The following is a 26493-nucleotide window of genomic DNA, read 5'->3' on the forward strand; positions in this document are numbered from 1 at the left end:
CTATTTGTCTATGTTATTATGCAATAATCTAAAGCCGACTATATTGTCTAAGCATCGACCCTGTGCACTTTTTTATATCACAAAGTAAGAATCCAAGTCAGATTATGACCTTGTTGTCTTGTTGAAATCCCTAAGTGAGAATACATATCAAATTATGTTGTACAAGTGACGACCGCGTGTTTGTTTATATTACCGAGTAAGAACCCAATTTATCTAATTATTTTCAGTCCTTGTTTGTTTGTTTGTAATTAAGCACAAGGCTACACAATGGGCTATCTGTGATCTGACCACCACGGGTATCGAAACCCGGATTCTAGCGTTGAAAGTCCGCAGACATACCGCTATGCCACTGGTGGGGCATTTTCAGTCCTATAAATTTATTTATACGATATGTAACACGATATTTACAACTTCTGCGTATTTTTATTTTTCCAAATGAAATCACTTTCATCTATACCCTTGACATCGATTTTAATGTCGTTGATAGTTCTTGATAACATAAGTGTACTGGAGTGCTACAGTAGGTCCAAATTGAAACTAAGATTCCTTGCCTTGCAGTTTCCTTAATTTTTTTTATGTATTTTGTTGTTTATATTAAATAAGCATATGACTGGACTTCCTGCCTGTTTGTATAACTTTATTCATAACTTTCCCCCCAATGCCAGAGTCATCAACAGATGAGCTAATATCTGCTCCATATAAGTATTCTATGCGATTGTAAATGCAAGCTCACCTGTTGATGATTCAAGCAATGAAGCCTAAAGCTGGTTAAATATATCCAAACCTACGAAACGTCTGTTGAGTTGTTTATTTAATGATAAGAAAACATTTTGAGTCTAAAATATTACCTTGTTTTGTTATTGCTTGCTGGACACGCCTAGAACATCAACACATAAACGTTTTTATTGTTTGTGTGAAATAATTCTATTTATGTAAGTAAATTATGTATCAAAAGTACTTATATTACTTGAAATTGTTTCGAATTTAAACATTAGTTGAATTAGATTAGATCAGTTTTTCATTATTCTATCTATTTATAAAAGAAACATTTAACAGCAATAATTCCAGAAAAAATCATGTATATAAACATATATATATAATATTGGCTTCATTATACACTGTTCTAACCATCTTATCTTGTTCAGTTAGAGTTTAGCTGTCTAGTTCAAATAGATATTCCAGCCAGATTATGGTGTTAGACAATTTTTTCAGGTTTGGCAGCAGGTAATCACAATTCATTTAAATTGCATGCGTTTTCTTTAGAGATCGTAATGCTGCCCCAATCTTTTTATTTAATTTGCTTAGTTATATACATATCTCTCGTTCCTGGGTAATTGCGAACGATATACAGCATCAAACTATGAATAAAAAACTGAACTTAGTTTCTTGAATAGCCAATTAGATTTTACTGTTGAATAAAGCTTAATGCATTTATCTATTAAACCGCTTTAAAGGAAAACTCGTCAATTTTCTTTAATATATGCTAATCTCCACATTCTCTACCTCCTGACAGGCGGATTAAGCGTTTAGGATTAAATCAATCGGTATGTGATGTAATGTAACTCTGTTCGTTATTCCAGGGTATGTTCATCAGAAAGCCGAGAGGTGTAGGTGTGAAAACATTTTACTAACCACGCTTAATCTAAGTTACGATGCCATCAATTTCTTCCCTCAAGGATCAAGTCAACTCGAGGGATCTTTACCGTTTGAGTACCACGCGTATTTCCTCCAATATCCCCTAGTTACTAAACCTTCCATCGGGTGATTTGTCACCAAACATTCTCAGTCCTGTACCGTAGAACACCAGGCGGTCCCAAAAGTGGTATTTCAATTTCTGAAGACCAAGGTATTTTCGTTTATTGTGTGTGTGTGTGTTTTGCAGCAAAATACGAACACTGAGAAGAAGAAGAACAAATTCAATGATAAATTATTTGAAATACAAACCAAAGGAAACTTTTTTTTTTTTGGAAAATGCTTCAAATGAAATTAAAAGCACACTACTGATTATTCACCAGTGGGCGTCACTTAACATTAATTTAACATGTTGTAGGAAAATATCAAACAATCGGAGCCAATCTCTGACATATTTATAAGGTGATTAAGAGTTTGGTTTTTCTTTTAATACAACCACACATTTTCTAGATCCAGTAGGCGTTGTCAGTGATGTCATGATGAAATCACACAAAAACACAAACGATACCAGAAACATTCAAACTATAAACCGGTTACATTATCGACGGGGATACCAGGTAAATCGTGTTCTTGTTGTGCAGGAGACAGTGAAAAACAAACAAAAATTCTGTATTCCACCCTCTTTCTTGACATTGAAGATTATTCCTTCTCTTCTGCCTACATTCAACCTGCGACCCTCATGTAAGAAAAATTACAACCCATTAGGGGCCATACAGCATTCAGATAATTCTTAAGATCTACCATCACAATAACTAATAATTTGTGATTGATGTTCAACAAATAATAATAATAACGGATAGCATCCTGAGTGGCACACTATTTATTTCTTTTTATCATCCCACTTTCACAAAAATATCACATATCCACGACGTAAAATACTGATAGGGCAATCGATTGTTCACAAAATGTTTTAATACTATCGTCTTTTCCCTGTTATCCAATTTTTTAAAGAATAATTTGTTGCACTAAAAATATACACAAAACCAGTAAGATTACAATAGTAAAATGATCAGTTTTAAGCTATAGATTAAGATTGTTGGAGGGAAGGATGTTTATCATAGCCGTCATATTTAGACGAACGTGTATGTTAGATTGCACATTACGCAAAATAATGAAGTTCAATTTATATTGTGTATATATATAGTATTGTGCTATGTATAAATAGCTACGTCAAGCAGATAACACACACATAGAAAATAGTTTGATTTCACAAAAGAAAATTTATTCTATTTTTTAAAGGAGGAGGTTTATTTGTTTTGAATTTCGCGCAAAGCTACACGAGGGTTATCTGCGCTAGCCGTCCCTAATTTAGCAGTGTACGACTAGAGGGAAGGCAGCTAGTCATCACCATCCACCGCTAACTCTTGGGCTACTCTTTTACCAACGAATAGTGGGATTGACCGTCACATTATAACGCCCCCACGGCTGAAAGGGCGAACATGCTTGCTGGGATTCGAACCCGCGATTCTCAGATTGCGAGTCGAGCGCCCTAACCACCTGGCCATGCCGGGCCAAGGAGGAGGTTAAAAAATGTATTATTGAATACAATGAAAATGAAAGAAACTTTTTAGAAACAGAATTTGCTCGTCAGATTATCAATTTGTAAGATGTAAATAAATATTTTATAAAACCACCAAATTTTCATCTTTATGTAGATTTTTGTAACGTTCTCCCTGGGACTGTTAAAAAGATATATTGAAACTTGTAAAGGAACTGTTTTGAAAACTAGTAATGATTAAAGACATGAACTTAAAATTTGAAGGATTAATAGTAATACCTAATCATTAACAACATTCTACTTCTTCAAAAACAGTATGAAGTAGAAGAAGAATGTGTTATGACTATATGTTGACCTGCTTCAAAAGTGAAGACTACTGTCGTTAGAAGACTCGTGAACATTTCAGGAAATAAATGTCTGAAAGACTATTTAAGTAGGTATCAGAAAAGAAAGTATCAGAATTTAGACAATTTTGAAGAACAAAGTGAAATTGATCTTCCTTGCTAACAATGAACATAATCGTTCAGATGTTGTTGCTATTTCTAAAAATGTGGATAAATTATGTCCTATCGGTAACATGATTTATTCTCAGAATATAATATTTAAGTTAATAACGGATCTTATATATTAAATATTACACAGGTCTGCGATGGTTTTATTGCCTTGAAATTTTTGTATATGTTCGACAGTAATTCCTGCACGCTGAATCCGAACCATTTTTCTTCATCACGTACAGATTTTTCACAAAACGTGATAACACAATACATAAAAGAAAGACCACAACACGTAGGTTTGAGATATAATGACGTAGATTTCACACAAAAAAAAATCAACATGAATGAGGATGCATATTCGTTTAACATCAATATTCTTTTATTTTCTTCAGTTTGTTTGTATGCTTGTTAAGAAATATAATCACAAAACATTTTCATTGTGGTAAACAAAATAATAACTTGATCTAACTAAGAGTTACTTTTTCTTCCCGATTTGTAAAACATCCTTACGTGATAGAAAAAAATTAATATTATTTTCGAAATCTGCGTAGCTGAAGTATGAAAAATTCTTTATAAAATTCAAAACAACTTTTATGAAGTTTAAATTCGCAGGCCTGTTTTATTAGACGTTTTTGTTGTAATTCGATGCATTAATATTTTACTTGCGCTGTTTTGGTTCTGTTTATATGAGTAAACTAGTAAAAATAAAAGAGCGTCAGTAATCAGTATTTTATAAATAAAAAAGTGGGTCTTAAATACTTCTTCGCTCCCAGTATTTATGAAGAGTTTTCATTAAGAATATCAACTTTTTATATATTAAAATCCACAAACGAAGAACTTGAATTTTAACCTTTTAATATTAAGATCAACTTTCATTATTTTGAGTTGGTTCTTGAGTTTATATTTGAACTTGAATGTTATTCTAGTTCTTCTTATATTAATAATTAACTTTAAATTTTATGTGTTTGACATTTTATGATATGTATTAATAAATATTTTATTGTGATAATTATTAATAATAATTTCTCTGTAACGGTTGAAAAGAGGCTTTGTCTTGTTTACAGAGAAGATTCGGGCAGAGTAGGCTTGTTTGGATTGGAAGTTTTTATGGTATGGACTACGTTTATAGGAAATATAGGATTGGACAACGAATATCAATAGTGTCATTGAACTTTTAGGTTTTTAAAAGCAAACCTGAGTGGTCAACTTTAGTCACTGTTGACCATTCTTTCCACTTCTACCTTGGAATTTCAATTGGCTTAAATGACGGAAGTTTGAGATTAAAATGACAGCAAAATGTAACATAAATTAAAGAATATGTAGCATACACATACACATACATTAACAAACCAAACAACAAAGGTGATGACCACTAGATTTGTGTTATGCTGTATTGTATCTATCAATCATATAAGCTGTATTTTACGTTCTCGCTGGAGTTGGCTACGCCTAAACTATAGTGTTTTAACCCATTTTTCAAATAAAGTGGCGTACATGTTAAAAAATACCAATACCTTAAACTTCAACAGCTTGGACTTTTTACATCTCTTGTAATAGTGTGATAATAAAATTTACTTATTTAGCTGTTTTTGGTAAATTTAATTGTATAACGTTTGTAAGTGATCTTCAAGTATTTGTAGAAATATCAGCACTTTTATTAAAAATATTTAATCAAATAATTCTATGAACCCGTGAGTAAAAACAAAAGAGAGTGTATGATAATATATGAACAACACTACCTCTGCCATATTCAGTGCCGGCGTGGTTTTTTGCAAGTAATAGGGCTCATCAGGCTGTATAGGATGCGACAGACATTGTAATGGCTTAGGCGCTATGTATATATCCATAACAATGAATACAGAAGCAAAGAAGTAAAATGATTGGAAGAATTACAAAAATGTGTTCGTAGAGGGAATAAAATGTAATCAGATTTTAATAAACTATCTTTAAAAACTTTGAGTTTATGTATTAAAAGTAAAAAAATAAGAACACTCCTGAGTTTATATGTAGACTTTTTTAAAAAAATACAACCAATGCTTGAATTCATATACAGCATTTAAAACATTAAAACGCCGTTGATTTATGCAGGTGAAAATGGTAGATATAGGTTGTAAAAGACTATTTTTACATTTTAAGGAAAAGTTTCCAATCGTACAATTTTTTCAGCATTGCCTTAAAAATATAAACACATTTTTACTCGTTTTTTTTTTTCGGAACATTTTCTTCACATATTTTTTCATAGACTCAAGAGTGCCACCAAAACGTTCCTCCAGTGACTCAGCGTTAAATATAAGGGCTTATAGCATTAAAAAATGGGGTATCGAACCCGCGGTGGGCAAAGGAAAAAACCGTTGTGCAGCTTGTACTTAACAACAAACGAGCAAAACGTATAGTCAATAATTCATCCTAATGTATTGTAACCGGCTGTATTTGTTGGTTTATGAAAAACTACACATCCAAACAACTTCTTAATTAGTAGACAAAAATAACGTCAATAGTCGTAATTAATGTTTTTCACATTTTTACTCAGACAGACTAACAACAGAAACTAGGTTTGGAAACCCTTATCACTAAAAGTACTCCTCATTGGTAGACCGTTATAGGAACACCTTAAACATAAGTTAACTTTCAAAACAGTTGTAAGTTCTGTTCAGTAACTATAAGACGTGACATACTGTCGTTTTCGCGCGTTTCTGCGGTCAAAACCTATAAAATATAGGAACCAGTAACGATTAATATCAGTTTTCTTCGAAGAAGATTAGTGTGAAAGTATTTTAAATTATGTCTTTACAAATTGTAATTGTTAACGTATCAACAACATCATTATTAAAAGTACGCTTCCCTCACAGTTTGTTTATTTATAGCAAACTTATTAAAGCTAACTGCCGTCTTTTCTAATTTTACAATATCGACCACTGGGAAGGCATCCAGCCGGCAGAACCCACCGCTAAATTTTGAGCTGCTCTTTACCAGTGAATGGTGGGATTGACTCTCTCATAATAATGCTCCCTCGGGTAATAGCACAGAGATGTTTAGAAATAAATAGGCGTATTGGAATACAAAATTAATGACCGTAGCAAGTGATGTCAACTTACGAAGTTTGCATGGCCGATCCTGAATTAACTCAATACACAGTAAGATTTGACGATATCGTTCTAAAAAAATGTATTTTTTCATGAAAACATTAGGTTTAGATGTTTCCTAGCATATGGTTTCAGTGTATGGCTTTAAGATGCTCAAAGAATATGAATTATGTACACAAATTTAACAATCGCGTCCAAGAGTATACTTTTGTGGATATACATATACATTGTTTGGGAAAGATTAAGATATAAAATGAATTAAGTTGTGAATATGTATGTATATGAATTTATTTTATTTTTATTATTATTATACACTTTCTTCCTAAAGTTACTTAAACTCCTGCTGCTAGATGTATATTTAAGATAACTAGTTTTCCAAGAGATGGTAACATTACCTACCTTGTATAGTCTGCTCTACAATACACACTATCTTCCTTAATAAAACAAGATGGTTGACGGTCCAGCATGGCTTGACAAACACAGCACCTGAGGCATCGGGCATGCCATGACTGACCATTGACCTTCAGTAGAAAGCGATCGGTGATGAGTTGGTCACAAGCACAGCAGTATTCTTGCTCTGTCTAAAAGTAAAAATATCAGCTCATTATTAAAACAGAATTCACAGGAGAAGTAAACTTTCGTTTCATTAACATGCAATACAGTTCACAAAGACAAAATGTTCATAAAACGTCACATTTCCTTATTATTTGACCATTATATTTCATGCAACCAATTTGTGGGTAAAACACAAAGATATACTAAGACGTATCTGTAGTTACAATACTCTAAAATCTTTCTTTCTTCAAAGAACAGACTGTTACACATCAGTAATAAAAACGTATATTGTATACAGTAATATCAGAAGAGAGATAATATATATAGATATATGTACAAGTATAGTAACAAAAAACTTTAATTTTGTAAAGACAAGTAGGGATCGATATATACGTCACCTAGCTAGTTACGGTATTAGAGAAAGTTTTAATGCCAGAAAAAGTATTGAAACTAGAAAGTCAAAACTATAAAGACTGGGTTACTTAAAATGTAAAAATTAAAAAAATATCCCTGATGTGACAAATCGCTGTAATTGTATTAGTTTGAATAGATGAAAAACATGTCGACTACACTAGGGTCAATTTTGTGAATAAGGAATTAGAAAGAACCGATCCATTAGTCGTCCGATTTTACAGCCAAGGTTCACAGTGAATGAATGCCACAGCTGCATTATAATTTATTGCACGTTATGAAAGGGCATTTGTACTGCAATGCTCATTACATGTTCTAAAATAATTTTGATCTTTATGAACTTTTTGTACTTTCCATTTCTATAAGTGAATTATCGGAATCGTGGAAATGTCAAATTATTCGTTACAATATGATCAAAACAGTTTTTCATAACCTTAAATTGATATTAAAATCTTGACTTATTCCCTCTGGAAATAAACAAACAAATGCGTCAAATATTTGAAAGTGAAATGTAATTCACATTCATATTAACTCTATTTAATAGTTTATATGTGGTGTGTACTTTTTTAATAGAAAAGTTAGTTTTTGAGACGAATAATACAATATAATTTAAAATAACTCCACACACACACAATATATATATATATATCACTCATTATTATTTCAATGAACAGAACCTCTCAATAATCAGGGCTAGAAGTCACAGCATAACATGATATATAAAACAAGTTTATATTGGTTATGCTTTCATAACTACGTGAATCTCCACTGATTTTTGGGTCGGGCATGACGTATTGTTGTTGGGTTACGGATCAGGAAATCTAAGACGATTCCCGTTGAGAACTTTTAACATTTTCAGTGAGACAGTCAATTCCGTTACTTGGACCAAAGATGAACAAAGACCTTGACAGATAACTAACTTCCATCTCTGCTCTATAGGGACGGATTTACATGAATCCTGTGGTTGCTTTTTTATTTCTCTCTTACAAGAGCATATCAGTGATTCTATGCAGTATTTGAATAACAAATGTTCAAACGTTGAACTCCTACTGTATATGAGGATCATTCTAGTTCATCTTTCTTCTTGCGTTTGTGTTCACTCATCAGCACAATCTCAAAAATCGATGTTTATCATAGACCAATATTTAGCTCTAGAACTTATATTTAAAACGGGCTGAAGTTCTGACTAACAAGACTTACAAAAGGATAACTAAATTTTGTATCACGAGATCTAAAATTGGATGTTTTGAAATGAAATAAAGCTTGTAAGGAGTTCAATAATATAACTCGGTGCTCCGGCCTAAAGCTACGCTCACCATCTTAAGGAGACATTTTCTCTTTATGGAAAGAAAAACAGTTAACAACTCCCATAGACATAGAACATCCGCACGCAGAACCTGGCAAATAATTTTAACTTGTTTTTAGGACTAAGAATACTTTTCACTTTAAAAGGGATGCTTCCAAAGATATACAATCCGTACATACTTCAGAAGTTCCATCATTTTTGCTGAGTAAACCAATACGTTAGATCCTTAAAAAACAAAACAAAAAAAAAAAAACCTGATGGTGCCTTGACAAAACCTTTAACCAAGCTCGCGGTGTGATAGCTGAATGTAATGTATCGGTGCATGGAACAGTTTATATAGCTATAGAGTTGAGGATGGGATCTAGTTAAGGAGTTTTATCATTTTGATTCTGAAGTTAATTTTAAACCATTTTAATTCACCTTATCCTTTTCTTTAAGATTGTGAGCACTTTTCATCTGTCATAGGATGCCTCCTTAAGTCTTATTTTTTACTAGTTTTTGAATGACAAATCAAATAAATATTCATGTTCTGTACAAGATATTTTCTGTGCTCTCTTTCATTATGCACACTTAGTATCTTCCTGAAAGATTATTTTTTTAGCACGTATACTTATAACTATTTATTGCATATATTCTTTTGTTTCGAAAGTGCTGTAATGGCGGTATGTAAAGTTCTAAAGTTTAACTCATAGCTTATAAAATCATAGCTAGAATTATTCAGAAAAAAAATCACTTATTGTTGAACCACGTAATTTATTTGTAGTACCTGAAAGTCTATGACTAAATTTGCTGTTTCTACTTATTTTCATAAGAGAAAGGGCCCGGCATGGCCAGGTGGTTAGGGCACTGGACTCGAAATCTCAGGGTCGCGGGTTCGAATCCCCGCCCCACCAAACATGCTCGCCCTTTCAGCCATGGAAGCGTTATAATGTGACGGTCAATCCCACTATTCGTTGGTAAAAGAGTAGCCCAAGAGTTGGCGGTGGGTGGTGATGACTAGCTGCCTTCCCTCTAGTCTTACACTGCTAAATTAGGGACGGCTAGCGCAGATAGCCCTCGTGTAGCTTTGCGCGAAATTCAAAAAACAAACAAACAAAACATAAGAGAAAGAATACGCTGTAAATTAAAGTCAATATAATATTTGAAAACTATAAACATTCTAAGTTTATTTCCGTTTTTTTTTTTCGCTTTTAATTTCATTTTTATGAAAATTTCTAATTTAGTGTATTACACATAAATAAAGTTTGTTAAACTCCGTGAAATAGTTAATGCTTTCTTTCTTTCTTTCTTTTAGAGCAAAGCTACATAGAGCTATCTGCTGTGTCCAACGCGGGGAATCGAACCTCATATCTTATTGTTGTAAGTCCGTAAAATTAACGCTGTTCCACCTGAGGACTAAACAACTAATGCTTAAACATACGTTCTTTTGAAAAATATTTATATTAATTTTATTTTTTATTACGAAAACATCAGAAATTAATGCTTGTTCTTAAACTGTACTATATTTTTTCTGGACTTGTTGGTAGAACAAGGATGAAACCACAGTCAATTCATCAAGTCCACTGAACCCTAGTGTTTAGTATTCAGATACTGAGAATCCGATAACTCATGGTTCGCGAACATTTACCAAAATATATGATCCGTGTTTGGGGTTCATGAACGCGCTATAACAGCGGCGGTGAAATACCATTATTCAATTAGACAAGAGTTGCTCAAGAGGTGGCGTTGTATGCTGTTGACTAGTTAGCTGCATACCTTCCTAATCTTTTAGATTAAATTAACGACGGCAAAACATAGTTAGGTGTTTTTGTAGATATTCATGAAATCCAGAAATAGATCAAGCATACGTAACTTTGTTATTAATGAAAATGTAGTTAATACCATGACAATCGTCAGATTCTGTTTTATAGTAGTTTCAAAGCTGTTTTTTTAAAGTTTAACCAGAATTTTATCTGTAACATAACTGTTTAAATTGCAATAAACTTGAAATTGCAGTAATGGAAATTACGGAAACAAAATATCCTTATAATGAGTTTCTTTGTTTATTACACTGTCTTACCAAACTGGGATCGATTAAATAAAGAAAGTTTGTTTATTTGAAGTTAAGCACAAAGCTACACAATGGGCTATCTGTGCTCTGCCCACCACGGGTATCAAAACCGCAGACATACCGTTGTGCCACTGGAGGGCAAATAAAGAAAGAAAAAGAAATACCTGTTCATAAACATCCTAAAAGTATCCTTTAAGCAATTAGAATCTAAATAAAGAAATAATGAAAATTTTAGAATTTTAAACTGTTTTGATTGGTTTAGTTTCTACATCTATTCGTCTAGTTATAGAAATACATAGACCTGCTATTATTGTAGTTTTCTTGTTTTTTAATATATAAATTAATAACTGTTTTTTTAAACAGTACACATTTTATAGATAAAATTCTCAAACATTTACTAACATTTTCTACAATCATACACAGAGGCCATAAAGTGAAACAATTTTTGTCTTACGATAAGTTGTTCTTCAGACAATGCTGCTATAATAAACTGTCGAAATGGTCGTTTCTAAGAAACTTTCTGCTTACGATGGAATGTCTGCATTGTTTAAATGAAATATAGTTGGGAATGAGTCTAGTAGTTAGTGTAGCGAGCTAAATATTCAAAGGATCAAGGTTCGAACCGTGATATGCTACTTAACATACTCTGCATTTTCAGCTGTAAAGATGGTTTAACTATGACAATTAATCCAACTATTTCATTTACAGTATTCGCATAGGCAGCAAGTACAGCTCGATGATTGTGTTCCTTCTTTTCAGCAATTCTAAATTTACAAAATTGGTATACCTGAACCTTAGAGGTCTCTGTCTTGGTTGGTATATCTGAATCTTACTTAGAGGTCTCTGTCTTGGTTGGTATACCTGAATCTTACTTAAAGGTCTCTGTCTTGGTTGGTATACCTGAATCTTACTTAGAGGTCTCTGTCTTGGTTGGTATACCTGAATCTTACTTAGAGGTCTCTGTCTTGGTTGGTATATCTGAACCTTAAAGATCTTTGTCTTGGTTGGTATACCTGAACCTTAAAGATCTTTGTCTTGGTTGGTATACCTGAATCTTACTTAGAGGCCTTTATCTTAGTTGGTATACTTGAACCTTAGAGGTCCTTGTCTTGGTTGGTATGCCTGAACTTTAGAAGTCTCTGTCTTGGTTGGTATAGCTGAATCTTACTTAGAGGTCTCTGTCTTGGTTGGTATAGCTGAATCTTACTTATAGGTCTCTGTCTTGGTTGGTATACCTGAATCTTACTTAGAGGTCTCTGTCTTGGTTGGTATATCTGAACCTTAGAGATCTCTGTCTTGATTGGTATACCTGAATCTTACTTAGAGGCCTTTGTCTTAGTTGGTATACCTGAACCTTAGAGGTCCTTGTCTTGGTTGGTATGCCTGAACTTTAGAAGTCTCTGTCTTGGCTGTTTACCTCATGTGTTACGTAAGGTGCCGCTCATGCTGAAAATATCAAATCAAATTTAATTTCTTTTCATGCGGAAGCAAAAGCATATATGTGAGTATTTTGATAAACGCTTAATACGCACTCACTAAACATATCTCTATTAGTAAGACTCAATGAAACTCTATAAAAACTATTGCCCAGATCTTTTCTGCCTTTATAACTATATTTCCTCCATCCTCGATCGTGGTCACTATAATAACCTCGATTTTGACTATTTCACGACACTGCAGTTTCTATTTTTTTCAGCTTCTAGCCACACATCTTGACCAATATTTTTTATGCCCAAGTTGCCCATAGCAGTTTCACTGAGGTGCTCGATAAATGTGTGGTCGAATGAGGTCACTGCGATTCTAGTTTCTTCTACCATCTTTCTTATGAAAATAGCAACTGATTTCGATATGTGGCTGGAAGCTTGAGCCTTTACCACCAGCATATCATTTTTTTTAATATCCCTTAAATGGTACCAAAATATATCACTAACTTCTTTGTAATGGTTTGTTTGCATTATTCATGGCCATGTTCTTTAATTTGTGAACGAATGCGTTGCTCTGAATTTATTTGAGGTGTAATTTCAGAGTTGTCCCTTACGCACTACTGTGCGAATGCTCCCGTTTCTATGGACTCTTTGACTCTACATCGTTCAACAGCTTTGATATATAATTTAGCAGTGAAAGACCAGAGAAAAGGAAGCTAATCATCACCACCCACCACCAACTCTTGGGCTACTTACATTATAATACCCCCACAGATGAAAGGGGATTCGAACCCGCGACCCTCAGATTGTGAGTCAAGTGTCCTTACCACAGGTTGGGATTTAGCAGTAAACGAAATACATAGATGCTAAATATGCCATTTGTAATGGCAAGGCTCGCACCTGCGGCGAAAATACACTGCATTAATATGTAAATCGTTTTTATTAATTCTTTGTATTTAAATACATCACTTCTATGAGAGAAATAATCTTTGTGTTGTACTAGTATTTGTTGAATCCATACTTCAAAAAAAAAACAGAAATAGGAGTTTGTACGTTTAGTAAGTTTACACCACTGGTTATAATAATTAGTTAAAGTTCTAAATCTGAATTACCCTTCTCATTTCCAGACTTACACAATCAGTTTTGCAGAAAATTATTCCACCTATCCCTAACGTTCTCGGCATTTCGATAACAAATCACTCTATCTCTTTTGAAAGTGGGGGACGTCGGCTTATTTGAGCAATCTTTTTTTCTTTATGACATGGTTGCATTTTTTATTTAGCCCAAGCAAAGAGGATGTTTTGGCAAAATCTGTGAACAATGACAATTAGGCGTTGTTGTGCAACAATAAAAATAAAGGAAGATAGCAATAAAAACAGGGAACAACACTAGATCATCTGCAGCTCTTTATTAAGCATATTTTGGAAGACTGCATGGTCTCAGCGTATTTAGCCACCACCTCTATTGTTTGGATTGAAGCACGCCAGATTCTTTGGAAATACACGTTACTACTGCCATGTAGGTCCAACCTAGTCAGTAGTCACGTCACGTATCTTTAGATGAATACAGTTTAATTGTTTTGATGCTATATAATGCTATTTTGTCATCTGGTACGTTTAGGATACACTTCTGAGACAAGTCGGGTATACCAGAGTAGAAGCTGTACTAATGTGACGATTGTTAGCAGCAGTTAAGCCTAAGTAGTTACGACGTAAAACTTGCACTGTCTTTTAAATTATATCTTTTTCTCAGAATATTTTTATCAACTACTCTTTGTAAACTATCCTAACGTTCCAATCAATTTATTCAACTAGTTTTATAAAACTTGTGCTCGTGATCATTTTTCTAATACGCTCAGATTATTAATTCCAAGATTTTTGATCCAAGAACAAAATAATTTCAATAATAAAAAGAAATCCAAAAATATCAGAGTTAATCACAAATACTCCTTCAAGTAGCTTAAAAACGTCATTGGTGGTCTAACTTCATCGCGTTAATTCTTTTACGTTTAGAAATAATCCACGGAATCCCTTAAGTTTCTAACCATGTCACGATTGTAGGCTCAACTAACTAAATCAAATTATCTGTTATTCTTTATTGAAGCTGGTCCAGATGTAGCCTAATGGTTAGCGTGTCGGGCTGCTGATCGAAGGGTCCACGGGTCGAGATGTGATGCCGTTGAAACTGTGGACGCATTATAAAAGAACAGCCAATCGCGTTAATTAGGTTCAAATAATTGGACAAATATCTTCTGGTGGTGGGTTCTGTTGGCTAGTTACCTTCTCTCTGGTTAGCAGCTTTAAATTAGGGACGTCTACAACTGAACTCTAAGTGTCTATGACTTGGCTGTCTCGCGTTTACATCAGGCGAGTTCATGTTTAAATTCCACTTCCTCTATAGTGGTTTTAACAAACGTAATAATTACTACTATATAATATTATGTGTAAAGTGGTTATATTATGATATTTAAATTTGACTGAGAAACACTTAATTTAAGCACTTATATTAATATCTTAGAATAACATTTAAAGAAGTGATCTTTATATCATTTGTATATAAGTTAGTAAGGTGAGACTTTTGTAAACTGGCAGCCTCTCTAATGAAAAGTCTTAGAGGACGCTTTTTACAATAAAAAAATTACTTTAATTCAAAAAATAATAAATTATAATTAGTAAAAACAAGAATAAAACACGTCAAGTAACAATATTCAAGTAATATTATTTCAACAATATTCTATGAAAATGTTTCAGATGGTAAGAGAAATAATTTTGATCTAAGCATAGATATACATATCAACTAAATCTTATGACGTCAGTGCATTATATAAACTTGCTTTATGCACTGTAATTATCAGTTCGTGGTACTACTTTCAAAAAACCCACGAATGAAATAAAATACACTAAAAATATTTGTAAAAACTTAATTTCTAGCCTGAGATTCTGGGTTCAAGTCTCGTTTTCGGAGTATCTTTTCACTTGTCGGCTTTTTAGTTAATGTTAAATATTGTCTTTTTATTGTGTAAGTTAAGTCAACAGTAAAAAGTCACCTTTTAAATAAAAAATGGTTGTTTGTGATAATTTTAAACTTAACAAGACCTTATGCGATACATTTGCTAAACGGCCAGGTCAGAGAGGTCTAAGCATAGCTATCCCAAATTTAGAGACGCTGACCAGAGGAAGAGCTACCAGTTAGAAGCACCTGTTGCCTACGCGGCTACTCTTCAAATATTATCAAAGTTGACAACCACACTTATGACGCACCTAGAACTGAAGTTGAGTAGTGTGTAGAGCTAGAAGCATACCGGGGATCAATCAACCCACGGACCCATGATCCGCAGCCCGGAAAACTAACTATCTGACCACTGGGCGGCTCAATTATGGTTATAGTTAGCATATATTCATTTACCCTTTAACGACTCCCAAAACACGATTTCAATCGTTATACTAGTTTTATGGTGTAATGAGAAATGTTCTTCGAGGAGATAAGGATGGCCTGGTGAGTTAGGGGGCACGCTCCTCGAGGAGATAAGGATGGCCTGGTGAGTTAGAGGGCACGCTCCTCGAAATTTTCAGGTCGTGAGTTCTAATCTTAGCACAGAACATCCTCGTCCTTTCAGCCGTGAGAGCGTTTTAAGGCGTATAATTAAATAAAATAATTTCTGTTTTCACACATTTTCTTAATACACAAATAATGAATCTGCGATATGCAAAATTTTATTTATTGTGAGTTAAAAAACATTAATTTTCTATTCTGAAATTTCGAAACCCAACAGCTTACAATTCACCCAAGAGACTCATTTATACGACTGTAAAACCAATAACACAGTGAGAATACAATGGGGTTCATTGAGAATTAAAAAAAAAACTATTCAATATAAACTTCTCGTGTGTCTGTAATTTCATTTTTCCTGATCTCCTAATTTAATGGAATAGTAACATCAATGTCACGCAATATAGGGGAACACATCCTACCAACCGTTGTGCTGCCATATGCTGACGCAATTGACTCTGACTTTAGCCTAGTAGATGATTACCCCCCCCCACCCCACACACACACATACACACTTTTCTAATCTGATCATTACCATTTCTAGAAAGTGAGAGGGTGGAGGATTGACTGAATGCCGTGGCCTATACGTACATCTTATTTGAATCTCATCACCCATGTATTGGGTCCCTTGGGAGTTGTGTCACACAAGTGATTGAAAACATCAAATATGTCCTGGAATTAACTGGTTGTCGATGATACGTATCAAATGTATCAAAACTCTGATTTTAAGCATACAGCATTGGTGCCAGAATGATCTTTCTGTTCATAGTGACCGTACTCCGAAATGAAATAGTTTTGTTTTGAATTTTACTCAAAGCTACACCAGGGCTATCTGAGCTAGCCGTCCCTAATTTAGCAGTGTAAGACTAGAGGGAAGGCAGCTAGTCATCACCAACCACCGCCAAACTCTTGGGCTACTCTTTTACCAACGAATAGTGGGAGTGACCGTCACATTATAACGTCCCCACGGCTGAAAAGGCGAGCATGTTTGTTGAGACGGGGATTCGAACCCGCGACCCTCAGATTGCGAGTCGGGCGCCCTGACCACCTGGCCATTCCGGGCCAAATGAAATAGAATATCATTAACCGTGAAAGACATAAAACCACCTCTATTAAATGTTCATTCATGAACGGAGGCTAAATGACCAATCATTTCCATTTAAGATTACGTGACGGAACATCGGGTGATTTATTTGTATAAATATGATTAGATTTAGTGATTTAACATTGTTCTACAGTAATGGTATTGCCCTGACATAAGTAAAATTTTATAAATTTTGATTATCATTTAATTTCTCTGTGTTTGTTTGTTTTGAATTTCGCGCAAAGCTACACGAGGGCTATCTGCGCTAGCCGTCCCTAATTTAGCAGTGTAAGACTAGAGGGAAGGCAGCTAGTCATCACCACCCACCGCCAACTCTTGGGCTACTCTTTTACCAACGAATAGTGGGATTGACCGTCACATTATAAAGTCTCCACGGCTGAAAGGGCGAACATGCTTGCTGGGATTCGAACCCGCGATTCTCTGGCCGGGCCATTTCTCTGTGTAATACGTATGATACGGTAATTTTTTTCCACAAACGTTTGTCGTATAAAAGAACATTATTCATGTATCAAATATTATTTTCCCTAGAACATATTCTCATGTATCAAATGTTATCTTTTTAACCATTTTCGTATATTAATTAAATTATGCCTTTTTTGAATAATTTTCAATTATCAGATATTATCTTCTACAGGAAAAAATTAAACAACTATTAGATATCAAATTTTTAAAAATGTTTACGCATCAAATGGTCTACTGAAGCAAATATGTTTCTCTTAACAAATATTGCATTAAAAATTATTGTGTTGAAATTCTTTCTCTAAACATTCATTTTCTCATCTATCGAATATTACCTCCTGTAGCAAAATTATATCATACAAGATGTTCTTTACCATCTTAGTGCAAAACTGTAGTATGGGCCATCTGCCATCGCAAGTAATCGAACCCCGAATTTTAGTGTTGTAAGTCTATATATTTACTAGAGGACTATGTAAGAAATTCTAGTCTGATATAGAAACATGTTTTACGTTTGTAAAATATTTGTTTCTGTTAAATAAAGTTTTTTGTATCAAATATTGCTCTCTAAAGAAAACTGTATTGATTACTACATAAAACAAGCATCAAATAGAAAACGTTTTCACTTAGTAAACATTATTTTAATGTGTTAAATATTTTCCTTGATAATAACAAGAATTCAATACTTCTATCAAGTTTTGCTGCGTATAGAAAATGTTTTAAGTGTAACATGTAGAACCCTCTAGGCCAGGCATGGCAAGGTGGTTAGGGAGCTCGACTCGCAATCTGAAAGTCGCGGGTTCGAATCTTCGTCCCACCAAACATGCTCGTCATTTCAACCGTGGGGACGTGATAATGTGACGATCAATCCCACTATTCGTTGGTAAAAGAGTAGCTCATGAGTTGGTGGTGGGTGGTGATGACTAGCTGCCTTCCCCCTAGTCTTTCACTGCTAAATTAGGGACGACTAGCGCAGATAGCCCTAGTGTAGCTTTGCACGAAATTCAAACCAATCAGATACAGCCCTCTATTTAAAAAAAAAAAATCAACCATTTATCGAATAATATTTGCTTAACTAAGAGTATTAGTGTCTAATGAAAATGTTACAAGTGGAATTACATGAAATAAGCTCCTCTGGTGTTAAACAAATTTCATCTTGATGAAGAGTAAACGTAAAGCGTAAAATCTAATCAATTTCTTATTCTGACCATTCTACAGTAATTTACACCTCTGCATTCTTTTCAGCTTTGTTAATAGAGCTTACTATAAAATATAATGTTCTTTGTAATATAATCTAAAAAATATAGTTTTTCTATATGGAAAGATCGGCTTGCAAAATTCTCGTGTTTTTTTTTGTAACTAAGCTACACAATGGGCTATCTGTGCTCTGCACACCACGAGTATCATTGAAAGTTCGCTGTGATACTGGGGAGCTGGTTTTCTTATCATAACTTATTCAAAAAAATTGAAGTAATTTAAAACTTCGGAAAAAGTGGTCATTGATACATGAGAGAACGTCAGAATCAAGAGTAATCATATCTGAGATACTATGTTGCATCATTTGAGCCATCTTTATTTTACAGTTTATAAATATTATGAAATGTTGTCATTCTTATATAAAATAAGTAAAACATATGTATATGTATCAAATAAAATGTACTTATATTTTTACCGTTCAAGGGACCAAAAACGTTGAAGACTGACTGATCGTTTTGTGTGTTTAATTTTGTATAACACACTAACAGTTTTGTTATGAATGCAAATATTCGAGTATTAGTATTACGTAAAATTACAAAATCTACGCAATAGACTATTGCAATGCTTTTTTATTGTTGTTTGTTTATCTCGGGCAGTGAATTTGAAGGTCAAAAGCTCGTGTACTCTTTCCGCAAAATCGCGCTTCAAACTTTCGGGCCGTGGGTGCTTTATAAGAGTGACAATCAAATCCCACTATACGATTACGGTGTCCTAAGACATGACGGGTGACTCTTGTTGGCTAGCTCCCTTCCTTCTAGGCTATCACTTCAAAATTAGGGACGTGTAGTGCAGATAGTAATTGTGTGTGACCTTTTGCGTATGTTCCAAACAAACAAACTTTAACGTATGAATATACAAAGTGTCGGGAAATTATGCTAACAAATATGTTTGCTTGCGTTTCAAAGACACGAATCTCTACTACAGTGGCTGCTAGAATTCCATTTTAAACTAACGGAGGAACACTGCAACGTGCCATATCTTGAACATGACAGAAGTTTCAACGCTTTCAAAAAGAAATATTAGTAAATATATTATCATCATATTATAGTCCTGTTCTAGCCTCAACGACAAGAAATATAAAACCGCGAAAAAAAAAAACTTTCGTGTCAAACGAACTGAAAAATTAAATAAAATATAACAGGTTTTTATAATTTCAGCCTTAATTTCGTCTTGTTTTTTTTGTTGTTGTTTTTTGTTTGTTTTCTTCTGATATTTCAGCCCAAAAGACTCTGTGTTTTTCAGATTTAGTGTAAATTATAAACAATCAATATTTCTTTACTCTAAATCTAACGAATTTCTTGCCTTTAAATACCATTAACTTAGATTAACATAAATGGATTGTTATGTTAATGTTTGGATATTTTCATATAAATTATGAACATAATATTCAATCGCAAATTTCATGACATTATTTTTTCAAAATATGATACTGCATAACCATTGCTTACAATCTTGAAGTTTATGAAAAGGCATTCCTTAGTTCACAGTATCTAATATTAAGGTAGTATAAAATATTACAGACATTTTGAAATATATTTGTGTGTACATATATATAAATTTATATACATGCTTTGTAAGAGGCATATTCTGAGTTCGTCCTAACATTTTAATGAAGAGCTTGTTGTAAGATTTTACTTATCGATGGGGAAAACAACTATATCGAATGTAATATGAGACACAAATATTTATGAATACCAAACTACACGTTACACACTTATATGTTGTCCACATTTTTCATTCTATCAAACTAAACTTCACACACTGCAGTCTTTAAAATAACAAAAAATGTAATAAACAACATTCACATGATTACAAATCTCAACCTGAAGCTAAACAACTGTTGCATTAGACTAAGATGTGCAACTTAAATGCGATTCAATCTGCTTTTACTAAACTCCGTTTGATCACAAACTTAACTATTCATCGAATATGTTTCTCTGCATTTTACAGAGCACGTCCCAAAATATAACTAGTTACACATTATAGAGTATCTCCAAAAGTAATATGTCCAGCTTAATTATACAATCTTCCACCACATTACATACAAAATCATGAAGGTAAAAGCTTCAAGTTCAAAAAATATATAATTTAATATAACCAAATTCACCTTAAGGAATATACTTCTATACCAACCCCACAAAACCTTGATCCTCAATTCTTATAGTATTAGTGCAAGTAGTCAAAATTAAAATACAGTGATTAGTAGTATTAAAAATACATCAAAATACCTTCCATATTGTGTCTTAATATAAACATGTATGTTTGTGATCTGAAAGCCTGCCATAAGCTTTGGAAAGCCCCCCTCCCTTCCATCCTATTTTTTAATGCTAATATAGTCTTTTCATCCGTATTACTATCTTTTTAAATCTGAGCGCTTTGCGTCGAATCAGTTTTAAGTGCAGTTACAAGTACTATCATTTTAGCCCCATATTTGATCTACTGATTCATCCAGCTAAAGGAAACTGAAGCCGGATCTGCTTCAGCATATAGTTTTCGACTCCTTCCATAAAACCTATTGTAATTTGGAGCATACATTTCCAATGTATCTTACACACTATTTATTTGAATGAAATGCTTAACTTTCTGTAAAAACTGTATTTAAATACATGTAAAAATTAGGAACAAACGCCAAGAGAAATAGCTCTCATTGTGAAAATAAATCTTTTCCCCGCTGACCACAGAAAGTAGTGTTTGTGTACCCTGTTGTGAAAGACAGAAAGCGAACTATTTTTATATATCCTTCAGAGACTCTCTGTATCTCTCTCACGACATTTTCCGTTTGTAGACATCTGACATGACTAAAGACTGATAAAATAGGCGCTTTGAGTCTTTTAGGCAGTAATTTATATAGACAGGGTCAAAGTGACAGACGCTGTGAAAGGAGCGCGCTGATTGATGAAGCTTCGCTGCGGGGCCCGGCTGCGGCCGTGACTGCAACAGGCTTGTCCAGGTGAAGGTGGTAAGAGTGGTCCACCAAACAATAGCTTCTCCGTCATCAAACACAAGCAGTGCCACATATAGTAAATGGCGAGAGGCAGACCACGAACATGGGGTGCGGTTACAGTTTGAACTATAACTTCGGAGTGGTCCTAATGTATTGAAGTACATAAATTTACAATAGTTGTGACTGTTCACAGTTCATACAGTGTAGTGGATCTTTTTCTTTTGGGCAGATGTCGCTTGGTCGTGCATGAGTACCAGCTTGTCTACAGCCCCCTATCTGCTGGGCGTGATAGACGGTTTCAGAAGTCCGCTAACGGATAACTGTCTCTCACACCAATTCAAAATATTACACTCGATATTTGTACTTCAAACTACGCACTATTATATTTTAAAGTTGCATTGTTTATACTTGTCTATAACCCAAATGGTTAACCCTATTATACTCAAAACGATATGACAGTTCATGAATTAGCAATCTCTATCTGTAAGGGGAACTATGTTAAAATTCTAGAAAATAAGTTTATGGCGGTATGCCGAAACTATATTGATGTATTTAAGGTATAGAAAGTATCCATACTATAGAAACGGGTGTGTGATTTGAAGTGTACCAAAGACATTTTCCGAAAAATTTTAAGACTGGGATAAAAATTCGGCCGGATACTAACTCCTCGGTGCGATGTTCAAAAACAAATATACAAACAAAATCAGGCGTGTACAGTATTTTGGCCAAATGACAGTCACTATAGTATTTACGTTATCAAAATGATGCAAGCAACGAATGGTTAAAATTTTAACCAAGAGGTTTTCAGTATATCAAAACGTGAAAAGATGAACATGAATGCAGTTCTGCCACATCCGGCCTATATACAGCAAGACTGAGATAAATATTTGACACAATGCAGCTGTCTACTCTGTGCCTATCGCTGGTATCTAACCCCGATTTTTAGCATTATAAGCTCAGAAGCTTATTGCTGAGCCACGGGAGGTGGTGGCAGTAGTATTCATTGTAATATGATAACAGAGAGCTGGCCAATATTTTGGCCCAAATTACAGTCATTATAGTAAATATGTTATCAAAATGCAAGAGAAGAATAGCTAAAGTTTTTGCCCAAAAGCTTTTCATTTCATCACGACATCGTGAAATGGGAAAAAATTATTAAAATGCAAGCAAAGAAGGGTTGAAAGGTTCTCAGTATATCAAAACATCGTGAAGGAAGATGAAGGAGTTTCTGACACAATTATTGGATAATCACGCCATGAGAAGATTGAAATGAAAATACATTACATACGGTTATACGTTCGAAAATATAAATAAAACGCAACGTGAAGGAGATAAACACAGTAAACTTTCAAGAGTTTGATACAAAATATAGATACCAAGCTAGTTAATCTACAAAACATTTTACGAACATTTCAACTAATTTTATATGTACTAGTCTAACCAGACGTTTACTATCTTAAGGTTTTATTAATAATCATACACAAAACAATTGAATTCGATTATTTAACCAAGCGCAGTATTATTGACATACATGTCAACACGTTAAAAGTGTGCAGCTTGAGCAATATGGAACATCCAATTGCTGTGCAAAGTGCAATCAAATAGAGAAAAAATGTTGCTAAAGAGTTACAAATGGCATATTGTGCACAAACACGTGGGCTAAACGACCAGGTCAGAACACCTAAAACTCAGGTATAAACGTGCTTAATTGTAAACTATTATACTGACTAAAGGGTAGGTAATTAGCAGCATCCGCCGCCACAAGAGCTTTGTACCGTTTTTGAACAGAATAACGGGATTATATGTCACTTTTAGTGAAAGTGCGGAGTGCACTCAGCAGAATCATGTGTCGAACCTTGAATCTTTGATCCGCAGCTCGGCATGCTAAGAGCTACACCATGCCCAGTCTGATAACAGAAAGAGAAAATAGATATTTTAAATTTATCATGGATAGAATCTGGCTCAGCCACCTCCATTACAGTTCTATGACGGATATTCAACCACGTTGTTACCATTTCTTGCTTAACCACGTTATTATCAGTTCTTGCTCAGCCATGTCGTTGTAAGTTCTTGCTCAACCACGTTATTATCAGTTCTTGTTCAACCAAATTATTATCAGTTCTTGCTCAACCACGTTATTATCAGTTCTATAGTCTAAGATTATTTTAAAGGAAGGTGTCCTATTGTATAAGTTGAAGTTCCCTTTCTAATATGAACGCACAATGATGGTACAGTTCATTTTATCACTCATCATCACCATACATATAATAAGCTCTCTGGGCTCTGATACTAAATGAATCAATAAAGCGCCAACAGCTTGCACATGAAAATGAATAAACAATCGATATATACCTCCAAAAGATTTAAGTATATCTTATGATCTCACAACCACAATAAACTATCTCCCAGATAAATATATATCGGTAAAGTGAGGTCAGGAGAAGGTCTGAACATCAACATTTTTATAATGGTAATTTACGAATATTAAAACTCAGTGGAAGTGTTAAATTAATATATTTGTTAAGCCATCATCATCAAAGATTAAGAAATAAACTTTTACAATGTAAACGTATCTTCATATATGTGAAAAGTGTATTTTTGTTTAACATTCATTTCCTAATCATCCATAAATGTTCCATCCTATGTCGTACTATGCCGAATTTTCTTAGGTCGTTGTTGCTCTCGTCGCTGCTTAAACTAATCAATCTTCGTCACTGAAACCAGGAGGCACTACAGAGGTCAGCTTTCAGTAGCGAAGGCGTGAGATATGGTCTCGACCATGATTAATTAGAACCATAAGTATTGTCACGATGGAAGATAAGCCCCGCCCTAAGTCACCACTCATAACATTTTAATATGTTTTTGAACTTCCCAAGCATGATAACAAGAACTTATTAGGTATTTGCTAAGATACGAAAATATTTTATTCTTCACGAAAAACCTCTTGTTTGTATGCTTTATTTGAACTCTTAATAGGTTGATTGTCTTTCTGAATATTGTAAACTGAAACTAAATGAAGTTTCGACAGGCTTTTATGTAAAAAACTTCTCATTCGAAGAATTACTAAAATTATAAAAGAGGAACGTTGAAGTCAGGTCAGAAATCTGAAGAACTGATTTCTTAGTACTAGAATTATGCAACTGTTGTTGTCAGGAAACTTTATTGAAAAACGAGCCTATTAATTTCCCATGAACAAGCTGAATTTCACTAACTAAGAAACATTTGTCATTCTAGTAAGTTGTTATTGGCGATATCGTAAAATAAATTCTCACTCAGTAAATACCATAGTTATATTTAACTTAAATTAGCTATGTTCGTTTTTAAAACCTCTCTGGTTGTTCAAGTAAGTATGTCTTCTGATTATCTGATAACAGGTTCTAACGACTCTTACAAGTGGCAGCAGCTGACAAGTAAAAACGCTTTCTGTGTGGGTGTGTGTGTATTTTTCAAAGCAAAGCTACATCGGGCCATCTGCTGTATCCACCGAGGGGAATCGAACCCCTAATTTTAGCGTTGTAAATCCGTAGACTTACTGCAGTCCCGGCGAGGTACAAACGTTTTCTTATCAATGTATATACAATATCAATGCTATATAGGATATCAATGCTGTGAGCATTGCAGAGATCAAACCCTGGATTTAAGCGTTATAAATCACTAACTTACCGCTGGGCCACCGTGTTGCCCAAGTAAAAACATAATGTAGTATAAATGTTATTATGTATTTATATCATAAATATATATACACATTACTTTTTTGTTACTGGTAACAAAATTAGGGACCAAGCGTGGCTTAGTGGTTACCATGCCAGACTATGAATCTGCTGGTCCAGCATTCACGTCCTGTTTCTACCAAAAATACTTTGTGCTCCGCACGTTGAAGCCGTGGGTGCGTTTTAAGGGTGCTAGTCAAATCCTACTATTATGCTAGACAAAACTATCCCAAGATTTGGCGGTGGGTGCTATTTACAAAATGCCTTCCCTCTAGTCTATCAACTCAAAATTAATGACGCCTAACGCAGATAGCCCTTGAGTAGCTAGCTAGCTATGCGCGAATATCCGAAACCAAACAAACAAACAAAAAAGAACGAATTAATTAAACATAGTAAAAAAAAAATACCTAATCTAATTCTGAAGCGGTGTGACATAAATAAAATTGATGAAAAATTACACTTCAACAACTCAATCCAGTTCACATCATAAAAGGTGTTGTCAAGTAGATTGCTAATACGAGTATTGGTATATTTGTTTCTTTATGGCAAAGCTACTAAAGTTATTTGCCGCCGTCCCTGATTATGCACTGCCGACCACAGGGAAGACAAATAGCCAACAACACACACACACACTGCCGATGTTTGAAGTAATCTTTACCAACGAATAGTGGGATTGACCGTTATACTACACGCTCCTACGCTGAAAGGGCAAGTATCTTTGGTATCAAGTGAAAATCCCGAGACCCACAAATTGCGAGTCGATCGCCTTAGCCACACTAATATAGAGAGCGTCAAACAATTATTGTATCTGCAATATACCAGTAGAAAAACCTTGTCAGCATGAATATAGCAGATTTGTGTGGTTGACATATTGTCAAACCATTTTTCGTATTTTTCACTCAGATGCTCTTATTAATATTTTAAGTCATGATGTGATGTTTAATCATATTTTAAAACTT

The 26493-nt window shown here is 34.2% G+C and overlaps 1 protein-coding gene across 1 annotated transcript in view; it reads right to left on the reverse strand.

Annotated features, from left to right (window-relative positions):
- LOC106478303 (LIM/homeobox protein Awh-like) overlaps positions 1-26493 on the reverse strand; it is a 56938-nt gene that overhangs the window by 21858 nt on the left and 8587 nt on the right. The window contains exon 2 of the mRNA XM_022381893.1: positions 7167-7348. Coding sequence (XP_022237601.1) covers positions 7167-7348 — 182 coding nt within the window. The remainder of the gene's footprint in view (positions 1-7166; positions 7349-26493) is intronic.

Source organism: Limulus polyphemus, unplaced genomic scaffold, assembly GCF_000517525.1.
Source record: "Limulus polyphemus unplaced genomic scaffold, Limulus_polyphemus-2.1.2 Scaffold198, whole genome shotgun sequence".
In the NCBI taxonomy this organism is placed as follows: Eukaryota; Metazoa; Arthropoda; class Merostomata; order Xiphosura; family Limulidae; genus Limulus; species Limulus polyphemus.